General features: G+C 41.7%; 3 protein-coding genes across 4 annotated transcripts; 2 read left to right on the plus strand and 1 right to left on the minus strand.

The window, feature by feature from the left end:
- Positions 1-7: 7 nt before the first annotated feature.
- LOC135343056 (isoleucine--tRNA ligase-like) lies at positions 8-3,258 on the minus strand. Its single transcript, XM_064540001.1, has 3 exons — positions 2,749-3,258; positions 759-2,607; positions 8-515 (listed from the first exon to the last, which is right to left on the minus strand). Exons 1-3 carry the CDS (start codon positions 3,256-3,258, stop codon positions 25-27), a joined length of 2,850 nt encoding a protein of 949 aa, XP_064396071.1. The 3' UTR covers positions 8-24.
- A 129-nt stretch (positions 3,259-3,387) lies between these two features.
- Positions 3,388-5,425, plus strand: LOC135343060 (protein yippee-like 5). The gene is made up of 6 exons (XM_064540009.1): positions 3,388-3,525; positions 4,342-4,385; positions 4,464-4,503; positions 4,730-4,798; positions 4,925-4,957; positions 5,269-5,425. The coding sequence occupies exons 1-6, from the start codon at positions 3,427-3,429 to the stop codon at positions 5,332-5,334; spliced, it is 351 nt and encodes a 116-aa protein (XP_064396079.1). The 5' UTR covers positions 3,388-3,426; the 3' UTR covers positions 5,335-5,425.
- Positions 5,426-5,557: 132 nt separating this feature from the next.
- On the plus strand, positions 5,558-11,440 carry LOC135343057 (uncharacterized). Of its 2 annotated transcripts, XM_064540002.1 has the most exons (12): positions 5,558-5,696; positions 5,770-5,881; positions 7,779-7,847; positions 8,030-8,107; positions 8,161-8,226; positions 8,280-8,354; positions 8,498-8,581; positions 9,103-9,251; positions 9,520-9,748; positions 9,992-10,066; positions 10,268-10,545; positions 10,904-11,440. In XM_064540002.1, exons 1-12 carry the CDS (start codon positions 5,603-5,605, stop codon positions 11,311-11,313), a joined length of 1,719 nt encoding a protein of 572 aa, XP_064396072.1. In that variant the 5' UTR covers positions 5,558-5,602; the 3' UTR covers positions 11,314-11,440. The 2 variants fall into 2 exon arrangements, with proteins under 2 accessions (XP_064396072.1, XP_064396073.1); XM_064540003.1 differs by lacking the exons at positions 5,558-5,696; positions 5,770-5,881 and adding an exon at positions 7,633-7,689.
- The last annotated feature ends 355 nt before the right edge of the window (positions 11,441-11,795 follow it).

Here is an 11,795-nt window from a genome sequence, read left to right on the forward strand (position 1 = left end):
AGAGTCACATGGTGTAACAAAATTCTACAAATCTCTTACTACACTGACACACCTCTCACACAAACAGTTCTCAGTTCTACTAGTGTACTTCCAGCATCTAGGACACTTGAAGTTTGTTGAGTCGGTACATACGGCTGTCGCTTGAACTTCGCACTCTTCTCCGTTGAAGTCCACAGTTTCAGTAAGCGAATAACTTTGAGTAGCGTCTGTAATCTGATTGGTTGATAGAGTCATTCCGGAGACAATGAGAAGGTCTCTAAGAGTGAATTCCACACTCTTGTTTGAAGACACCTCTTCGGCCTCATGTTCTGATAGCAGTGAGAAGAGAGAGGGCGAGTCGGTGGTAATATGCACACTCGCTTCCAATGAACTTCGAATGGCTTTCTCGCTTCTAGCAATGCCTAGTGCTTTGTTGCAAATGGCTCGAACTGATCGGATGACCTCGAACTCAGCAGCTAGGCGGGGTTGATTCCACTCTGCGGGGGGTTCCGGCCACACACATTTGAACACACTCCCTGGGGGGGGGGTTAAGAAGGCACGAAAATATGAAGAGCACGTGCATGGAGAGGGCAAACATGCACTGCATAGCTACAAGTGCTAAACACTTAGCACTACAGGAGCCTAAAGTACACGTAAGAGCCAACTGGTTTTAACAATACAGTAGGTTTTTAAAAGCATAATCAGCTTGTATTAACCTCACAAACGAAACTTGATATACGGAATTGCCATCTAGAAATGGGTATTATGCACAGACTCACCTTGCTCAAATGGGTAATGTTGTGCCACCTCCTCGGCCAGATGGGGTACTATAGGAGCAATAGATGTCACCAGACCAGTCACTAGATGGTGGAGGGTGGTCAACACAGAGCGTCTCTTAATCATATCACGAGCATCACAGTATATTGTGTCTTTGATGATGTCATAGTAGAAAGCCGATAAGTCAGTCGTGATAAAATTTCCAAGAGTGTGATAAATACGGGAAAAATTGAGAGATTCAAACGATTCCGTCGCAAGGCTGCAATGATTGGATAAAAGATGGAGAATATATTGATTCAGCCTTGCCAGTTGATCATATGGTACAAGGTCACATTTAGGGTCAAATTCAGACAAATTTCCAAGCATAAATCGAACGCTGTTTCGTATCCTTTGAAGGGAGTCGCTCGTTTGTTGCAGTATTTCATCACTGATGTTCACACCAGAGATATTAGAATAGTTGGTCGAAGCCACCCACAATCGAATCACATCTGCTCCAAATTGCTTTTTGTGCAGAATGTCCTCAGGGCTAACCACATTTCCGAGCGATTTTGACATTTTATTTCCTTTTCCATCGAGCACAAATCCGTGCGTAACAACCGATCGATAAGGGGCTTTGCATTGAGCTGCAACGCTGGTGAGCAAGGAGGACTGGAACCACCCTCTGTGCTGATCAGACCCCTCTAAGTACATATCTGCCACACAATCTGTGTCTTTGAGTACTGCGGCCCAGGACGATCCACTGTCAAACCAAACATCCATGGTATCAGACCCCTTGACAAAATCTTCAGCTTGAGAGCTAAACGAAGATGGGAGCAAGTCAGATATTGGCAGTCGCCACCAGCAATCGGAACCTTTTGCTCGAAACAGTTTCTCAATGTGTAGGATAGTTTCGTTGTTTAGCAATGTCTCTCCAGTGTGTTTGTGGTAGAAAATTGGCAGGGGCACTCCCCATACACGTTGTCGGGATATACACCAGTCATCTCTTGATTCTAGCATTGGTAGGAGGCGATTCTTCGATGACTCAGGATGCATTTTGACTCCATCTACAGCAGATACAGCGTCTTCTTTGAGCTGTTTCACACTTGCAAACCACTGCTCAGTTGATCGAATAATAATAGGCTTTTTCGAACGCCAATCGTAAGGATATCGATGACTGTAGCTGTGCTTGTGTAAGAGGACGTCTTTGTCTGCAAGCTTCTCCAAAATCACTTTGTTGCCATCTTCCAACACAAAAAGACCTTCAAAGTCAACACCAAGTTCAGAGGTATAATTGCCATGGTGGTCCACGTAGCAATCCAGGTTAAGACCATTTTGCACTCCTATCTGATAGTCTTCAAATCCATGTGCTGGTGCAGTGTGTACAAATCCAGTTCCCTCCGTTTCGGTCACATGAGCCCCAGGAAGAAATGGATGTGTTTTTCCACTCGACTCCAAAGGGTTGGTGTACTCAAGTCCTTGTAAATCTTTCCCCGAGACATTGGCAACAATTTCAGCTCCTTCCAAACTGGAACTTAATCGAGCCAGTGATGTTTTTCCCAGTAGGATACTTCTCTGATCTAGTGTATGCACAAGAGTGTAGGTGTGTTCTGGGTGATAACAGATTGCTTTATTTGCCAATAGAGTCCAAGGGGTGGTGGTCCACACAGCTGCATACACAGCGGAATCGTCAGGAGCAATACCATCCACTACACTATTAAAGTTGGTCAGAGGAAAGAGGACATAAACGGCTTGGCTAGTGTGTTCTTTGTATTCTAATTCGGCCTCGGCGAGGGCTGTTCCAGTTGAGGGAGACCAGTAGACAGGCTTGAACCCACGATAGATACATCCTCGCTTGTACATCTCATGAAATACCTGGAAAGAAAATTAACATAGATCTTACATGTGAACTAGAATCAAATTCTCACACAATAAAAATACACCAAGACCCATACACATACTGTTAGAGTGTATACTCTTTCAATTAGAGTACAAAACGTGGATATGAAACTGTACCTTGATTTGGTCAGCTTCGTACTCGGGATCCATTGTAATGTAGGGGTTTTCCCAATCTCCAAGACAACCCCAGCGCTTGAACGCTTCTCTCTGAATGTTAATCGTCTTTTTGGCGAACTGAGCAGCTTTTGTGCGTATCTTAAGAGGAGAGAGCTCCTTCACGTCCAGATCTTTACAAGCTTTCAGTTCTATGGGCAGACCGTGGCAATCCCAACCTGGACGATAGTTGACTCTGTAACCTCGCATTAGTTTGTATCGGTTAATGAAGTCCTTGAGCACCTTGTTCAGTACATGACCCATGTGGGGATCACCATTTGCATAGGGTGGTCCATCATGCAGAGTGAATGTTCTATTAGAGTTTTCATGCCTTTCTTGCTGCCATTTGTAAAGATGATCAAATTTTGCAAGTCTTTGGATGGCAGGCTCTTGAGTGATGGGATTTGTTCGCAATGAGAACTTTGTCTTGGGCAGCAGGACTCGAAACTTATTCGCTTGTACTTGACTAGCCATTTTGGAGACCACGTGGGTACAGAGGTCAAGGCCAAAGGCAAAGGTCGTTCTTTCTAATTAACCGTGTTTCACAGACCATAACAATCTCTGTAAAGCTCTGAGAATCTGAATCTTCAGTTTGACCGTAAGTTTGTGGAGTCTCTTTCTCTTTGTACAGTGAGTTTTGGTATGGGGAGGATATTTATTGATCACCCTGGCGGAACCAGAGTATATTCATGCACCAACTGTGACACAGCCCTAACCAACCGCTCTGAACTAGTCTCAACGGTGAGTGTCAGTCATATCTACGGTGGCCCTGAGCGTTACTCTAAGTTGACAGTTCACACTTGATAGTTCACGTTCGCAGTTGGTAGTTCGCAGTTGATAGTTGATAGTTCACGTTCGCAGTTGGTAGTTCGCAGTTGATAGTTGATAGTTCACGTTCGCAGTTGGTAGTTCGCAGTTGATAGTTGATAGTTCGCGTTCGCAGTTGGTAGTTCATACTTGGTAGTTCGTACTTGGCAGTTCATACTTGGTAGTTCGTACTTGGTAGTTCATGACCTTTGAACTTTAACGTTGCACTTCACTCTGAGTTAAAGATTCTTAACTGCCTCCATGATCCACTGCACCTAGCTATTAAATGACGCGTACCCCTGTTCATGTTACTGACAGTGAGTAACCTGTTCATGTTACTGACAGTGAGTTTACTTGTTTTTTGTTTTTATGGTCGTGATGAGTTTACTCACTGTCAGTAACATGAACAGGGGTACGGGTAGCGGTAGTCATTTAATAGCTAGGTGCAGTGGATCATGGAGGCAGTTAAGAATCTTTAATAAGAATTAACTCGGAGTGAAGTGCAACGTTAAAGTTCAAAGGTCATGAACTACAAAGTACGAATTACCAAGTATGAACTGCCAAGTACGAACTACCAAGTATGAACTACCAACTGCGAACGCGAACTATCAACTATCAACTGCAAACTACCAACTGCGAACGTGAACTATCAAGTGTGAACTGTCAACTTAGAGTAACGCTCAGGGCCACCGTACATATCAGACGTTTAGTGAGTCAGCACATACCATTACGTGTTCTTGATTGTTACAGAGATTCACTGGAGCCACAGGACGGGCATTTCTATTCAACAGAGTGTAAGAAATAGTCTAGACTTGTGTGTACGTGTAAACCCTCTGTAGTGCAGTGACGACCATGAAATTCATTTCTTACAGAGTTAACCTTCTCTTCAGTGAAGTAGAAAACAGGATAATGGTTAGTATATGAAAATTACAACTATTGTAAGCAGGGCTGCATTGAGGGGGGTAATTCGCCTCCCCTGGGACAGTTTTCCTCCCTTAGGATATGGCAGATTCATTTGTACTGCTATAATTCTGATGTCTTCGCCCCTCCTACATTTTTAAATTGCCCAATTCTCCCCCCCCCCCCTGATACAAATCCTGGATGCAGCCCTGGTAAGTGTTGTTTTCTTTCTTTGCAGCTGACTGGTAGACATATTGTCAGAGATGTATCGTGTAAAAACTGTACTACAAGACTTGGGTGGATCTACGTAAGTGAAAATCCTACAGTACATAATGTAATGTAGGTGCGGTTTTGTCATGGGTCGAGTTTGAGTAACATGTATCAGTTGTAAGAATCATGATGTAATTATTGTATTGTTGTGCAATGTACTCAGGAGTTTGCAACGGAAGACTCACAGAAATATAAGGTGGGTGTCATTTTTACTACGCATTTCCAGTAGTAATTTGTTAGTGATGCATCCTATCAATGTGTTTCCCCACTACTCGATCCCTTCCCCCCCCCCCCCCTTGACTCTGACATTTTTGGCCCCGTACTTGGGGGATTTGATTTTGCCTTGCATACATGTGCAACCCATGTTGACCAGGGGGAATTGGAAGACAGAATCTCCCCAACCATAGGGAGTTTGACCCACCCCATGTTAGCCCTACCCCTCCTGGGGGGTAGGGGGAGTAGTGGGAAAACAAATTGATAGGTGCGTTACCAAGTTATCTCTTTCAGGAAGGGAGAGTCATCCTGGAGAGAGCACTCATCACTGAAAGTGAAGGCATCGAAGATGTCGAATGAACTTCATAGCTAGTTTTTAATCTTTCAATCATCACCATGCTTTTCAAGTTTGTGTTTTGTTCATCTGTCTATGATAATTATTGGTCTTTTGTCTAGGTCAGGGGTGGCTAGAGGGTGCGATACGAATCGTTACTACCGCACTTTTCGAAAATAGGCCGCACATGATCATGTCTTGTACGCATGCGCTTGGCAGTCAGCATAGGGACCAGCTCCACCCTTTTATCTCCCTTTCTAGTGTGAAAAGTACCTGGGCTCTGCACAAATTAAAATGGGTTTCAAGGTGACTGAAAAAAGAGAATTGATGTTCTACTTGTTCATCCTTTGCTTGTCTGGTATCAGTGAGGTCTCTAGTCAAAATGGAGGTATGATTATGGTCATAATTATTATATAAGGTCAAGGAGAGAAAGTGAGTTGATTCCTCCTTCCTATTCACAGCACCTCCTCCACCTCCTCCACCTCCACCTCCAGGAGCTACCTGTCCCAACACATGCAGCTGTCTGAATACCTCTTTTGTACTCTGTTCTGGAGAAGACAGAATTCAAGAACTGTAAGTATAACACCTCACTCAGTATTCCAATATTCATACTGTTAATGGGGTTGATTAGTACTGTGTATTGTGTTAATACTTCACACCTTATAAACTCTTGCATATACCTAGAATGTTTTGGGAGCATCAAACGTATGTGAACTTTGCGAGGGTTGATCAATTCGCAACAATAAAATTGTAAAACACTATAGTAAAGAGGCATGATCCTTAGATCGCAAAGGGTCAATTTCTACGCTGATCATGATTTGGCTCGATACTAGTAATAACTGTGTACTAGATTTCGAATGTGTACAGCTATAAATCTCAGTGACGGAGTGCATGTGTTGACTTATGTAGTGCCTGTGTACATAAAAATGGCTGGATCTAAAAGGAGGGTGTAATTGCGAGCGCGTAGCATGAATTTTGTTGGGTGGCCACGCCCCCTTTTTGGGCCCATGTGATGTGATGTGATTAATATTTGATCATAAAAAGGTGCTGCATGGACTTGCATGTCAGGACGTAGTATACTGGGCAAAGTCATTCTTCTTGTATGTAAAATTTATGTGCAAACTTCTGTATGATTTGTCTGGATGCAACGGTTTTTCACAATATATAGTCCCAGTGTATACTCATTAATTGCTAGCCCACTCAATTGATTTGGACTTGGCACCATTTAGCTAGCTAAACTTGTTCCCAGGGCATCCTAGTGGCTGCCATGCACTAGTTACTTACCAGTTACCCATGCAGTGACTGTCTAGGCATTGTTCATGAGGGGTATACGGGTGGAGCTGGAGCTGCAGTGCAGTGCTGGTTTTAACTTGACCACTGGATTAGGTCTGGTCTTGTAAACCCCCTCCTTGGCCTTATTGCATTCTCAGCAAAAATAAAATGCTTAGCTAGCTGCTATAAAAGTGTTGGTTGTTATGCCTCGAGGCGTAGCCGCACGAGGGATACGGTAAAGCTGACTGTGTGTGTGTCTGTCTGTGTGTGTGTGTGTGTATTCCAGCTATAACTGCTCAACGGTTACAATGCGACGAAAACTAACAGCTTCTATAGGCTTCTAGCCACGTTCTCTTGGATTTTGATTCGTGGATTAGCAAACTAAAGCTTCTTTCTCGAGTTATGGCTAGTTTGACTCACATTGAAGGCTGTTGCAGTCTCTTCAGAATCTTTCATAGCATCATCTGTCCGCACAAACTTTCTATTCAACATATGAGTTAGCCTTGCACTAAAGCGCTAGCTTTTTGTTAGCTACAATACTCAGAAAATATCTGTTAAAACAGCTAGCTAGCAGTACAGTAGCCATTTGTAAAATTGATCTCTTTGGACACACCCTTTAATTATTCCTGTGGATGTAATGCGCATGCGCGCTCATTCCCCATGTGTGAGAAAATAATATCCAAGATCCAGATCCAGATCCTCCTGGCAGAATCATCTTTGTCTTGAGGGCCTGGTAAGCCACAAAACACTACCATATAACAATATAGATAACAATATGCATGTACACAGGTCTTTTCTTCTTAGATATTATATACACTGAACTACAGATCCTGGAAGAATCAATTTTCTTCTTTCTTGATGTCCTGGTAAGCCACATAATACAAAAAATAATAACTTACAATAGATGCATGTAAATAAGTCTTTTCTTCTCAGTGACTTTATATAGATAAGCTAACTTTAGTATAAAATTCATTATAGATAACACTCTAATACTTTTGAGCGAAAGCAAAAACATGGCGAGAGGCATTAGCACAGCGCCAGCTTGAACACTAGTTTATATATAGCTAGCTTGAACATGCAGAAATGACAATATACAAGCTTAAATTGCGGTACTCATGCAGCGTCATCAATGTGGATATTTTGTTTGTGGCTGCAAATTGGCGCTAAGTGCTAATTATTGCACTTTTCTTCCATTCAGTTCGTTCGAGAGGATGGGATTAAATGAAGTACCAATATTCACTGGAAAATATCCTCACTTGATCACCATGTAAGGAGGAGTAAAATCGGAACATGAATAATTCTAAAAATGGGACACTGTATGTATACATGTATATGTACATGTATATGTACATGCATATCAGCTAATTTAAACAGTCTTTTTCAAGATTCCACTGTACACTTTTGTATTTAACTAAGTAGCCATCACTGTCTTTTCTTGATTGCCATTAGTGATCTGGGTGATAATCGAATTGAGAGAATCCGTGAAAGATCACTTGGTTCAGACCAAACACCAATGCTCCGAGAAATGTAAGTACACTACAATGGAATGCTCTATCTATATTTTATGTTATCCTATACAGTATTCTCAGTAACAACAGAATCAGCAATATTGAGAAGGACGCTTTTGCTGGTTTGCTAGTAACTATGTACGTACGTTGTAGTTAATTAATACAGTACATTATGACCTGTTTTTTTGCAGTGACTTGGCATCAAACCAACTGAATAAATTCAGTTTTTCACCATATACAAGAGTTCAACAAACTTTGGAATTATTGTGAGCATACGTACATGCATGCATTTATATACTGCTAGAAATAAATAATGTTTAGTATTTTCCCGTTAAAAGCATTTCGGTGGTGGGGTATATTGTAATCATTTTGTGAAAAGACCACATATATAATTGTAGTCTCCATACAGAAACCTTAGAGAGAACAGAATACGTGAGTTCCGCTTCAACACAACATTTTTCAATGGTACAAATAACTTTCCCAATCTGATACTGTGAGTTATAATATGTATGCAGTTGACTCGATCATGATACCTTTAACTTAGTGTGCATCTGTATCATATTTAATATCTGTATACAGTGTGATATTGATAGTATATACATATACATATTATACAGGATGTGATTACAAATAACAGTTAAACATGGTGGCTATAATTATAGAGATAGAACAAAATGAGAATAAACTGGCTAACTATATATACCGGTATAAAACACTGATAGAACAATCAGGTCCATATAAATCTGTGCTTGCTAAAAAAACGAATTATACACGGACACCTGACCGTGAAACATCAAGATCCATGCACTGCTTCCTTGACTTGTACAACTCTTGCCCTTAGGAGATGCGCCCTATAGGCTCCAGTTGTAGTTGTATTAGCTGCATGTACAGCCTTCATGCATGAGTAACTATAGCCTCGATTCCAGGCCGCTGAGAAAGGCCCACTATTCAAGGGGCTGGAGTCGAGGCTAGAGTAACTATTTTACTTCATGCCTCATAAAATTACTCATTTAGGGACATATCAGACAACCCTATTGAGTGTGAAAGCATTACACCATCTGAGTTGCCCTTCATTCCTCTTTGTGAGCCCTTTTTTGAGTCATTTCAGCAAACACAAGCAGAATGTGTGGACTCAGAATCCACACTCGCAGATATATGTTCCTGTAAGTTGTGCGGCATGCATGAGTGTGCTGCTAAGGACATATTGTGGTATATAAGTTATATACTGGTCATCTACTGTGTGTGTATGTACATTGTATATAAATAGCTGCCTTATAGAGTTGACCGAGATTGATTCATCTGTGTATTGTGTAGGGAATGTGTATTCTCGTAATTAATTCTCAATATAAGTATATTGGTGGATATCCGAGCTCGATACTGCCATGCATGGAACTATCTGTACTATATTAGAAACAGCCTCGTCCATTGCAGTGTTCACTAATGACAATGATAATGGAGGAGAAGACACTGATGATAATACTGACAACGACAATGATGAGGATAGAGACGACAACATGCCAGAAAGACCAACCACCCCAGATCCAAATTCAGACTCCTCTCTAGGGATTATTATTGGTTCATCTGTTGGAGTCCCAGTGGTTCTCATAGTACTGCTCGTAATGTTCCTCGTTCTCATGTTCATCTGGAGGTCCAAAACGTGGTATGTATACTCGAGGGGGGGGCTAACAGGGGAGGTTGGTAAATTGATTGAGCATATTTTGATGCACTGCATGCTGACAGCCTCCATGGAGCCTCATGCACCTCTACAGTACTCTAGATACTTCTCTAGATACTCCTCTATTGTCTTATACCTAGGCCGCTGTACAATATACACAGTACATGAACTAGTGGAACATAGTACGTAGCTATGTATATAATGATATACAAGCTGTTATGTTTTCAGGGAGAGAAAGTTCCAAGACGTTACAGAGGCTCAAGTGGAGGCTACTTTCAGACTAAGCCACACTATGCGAGCTCAGTAAGTCTTTAATGTGAGAAATGAGAACTCTTGCATGTGCAATAGCATTGAAAGTGACTTATAGGATTTCTATATATAGAAACATCAAAAATACATGCAGCTAACCAATTATACATGACCAATGCACTGATATATAGGTGCTGAAATAATATGCACAGCATCATAATTACGTGTATTCCCTTCTCTTAATACCTGGCCTAGGGACCCATATTCCGCAGACCCTCGATATGCCACAAGGCCAATCAAAACCATAAAGTTTCCCCCTGATCCACTATCCCCATACTTCAATCCCCTTACCCCATTCCCCGGTCCCTCATCAACCATCTTCCTCCCTGATACTGACACGGAGGATATGTATTCGTCAATTGATACGAGGCCACTCCCTGCTGTACCACCTCAAGAGTCTGATTATGAGGACGGATACATACTGACGGTGGCATCTGCACCACGACGAGATGTGCTGCCTGGAATTGTTATTGGTAAGCAGTCTGTTTATTAGAAGGATATATATACATTACTGTAACAGTGAAAACTGGATGCATGCATGTTACCACAATCATGTATAATAGTCTGGTCAACATCATTATGTGATCACAGATACGTATAGCAAATTATTAAAGTATGCGTTTGTTTTGCTTATCCAAACATAATGGGGACATCCAAGTTAAGTCATGTTTCATGCTTTTGTCACCGCTGCACTTTCCTTGTTTCTTTAACTCTTGTCTTATACCCATGCACTGCTGGTCTTCCCCACGAGTTTCACAGCAATCATTGTACTAATTATGTAGACAGTGCATTATTATAATTATAGTGCAGTGCATTTGATTACTTTTGCAGCCAAACGAAGAGAAAAGGAAGCAGAGAGACTGTCTTTGTATCCAGCACCAGTACTAAAATCAAAACAAAAAGATCTCATTCCATCTACTTCCTCTGATTCTGAAACAGAAATTGAACATGATGTTCCATTCTCCCACCAACTCAACACTGGTAGTGGCTTTGGTACTGAGAATACACTTCCTATTTCTGAGCAGAATATTGGGGTCACTGTGAGCGAAGAAAAGGATATGCAAACGCTCGGCAAAGACCAAATTCAAGGTGATGAAGTGCAAGCCCTGAGTAGAATGGATGGCGACAGGGGTAAAGAGAATCCAACACCAAACGGGGAGTTGCTATCTGATGTGGATAATGGCAGCAGAGATGTTGTGTGTGGAGAACAAGAAGATGTATATCTGTCTATTGTTCAGTAACCCTCAACAATCAACCATTTAGTGATAGAGAAACTGATGTGATGTGTACATGTAGTATCAAACCATAAATTGTTACGTAGCCTTTACTTACGAAATCATTATGTTTCCCTGCTGTCATTTTGAAAACATTGAAGTCTCTAAAAATAAACCAGCGCGATTCCGGAGTTTGTGATCACCTTATATAATAGATACTATCTTGCGCATGCTATTACATTTCTTTAACTGAACAATCGGTCGACTGTTCCTGCATGGGGCTAGCTAGCCTCGATTCCAAGCCGCTGCATGAGAAAGGCTATTCAAGGGGCTGGAGTCGAGGCTAGGGGCTAGCCTATAATGTAATTATGGGAACAACGGATGTGACAGGGGAGAGAGTGAGAGGGCGCTATAGTCTGTTCACCGTTAGACAGATAACTACTCGAACATCCATTTGCATGAGACAACATCCACATGCAGAGATTAGCCAGATAATAATTATAACCCCA

This window comes from Halichondria panicea, chromosome 10 (assembly GCF_963675165.1).
Source record: "Halichondria panicea chromosome 10, odHalPani1.1, whole genome shotgun sequence".
Lineage (NCBI taxonomy): Eukaryota > Metazoa > Porifera > Demospongiae > Suberitida > Halichondriidae > Halichondria > Halichondria panicea.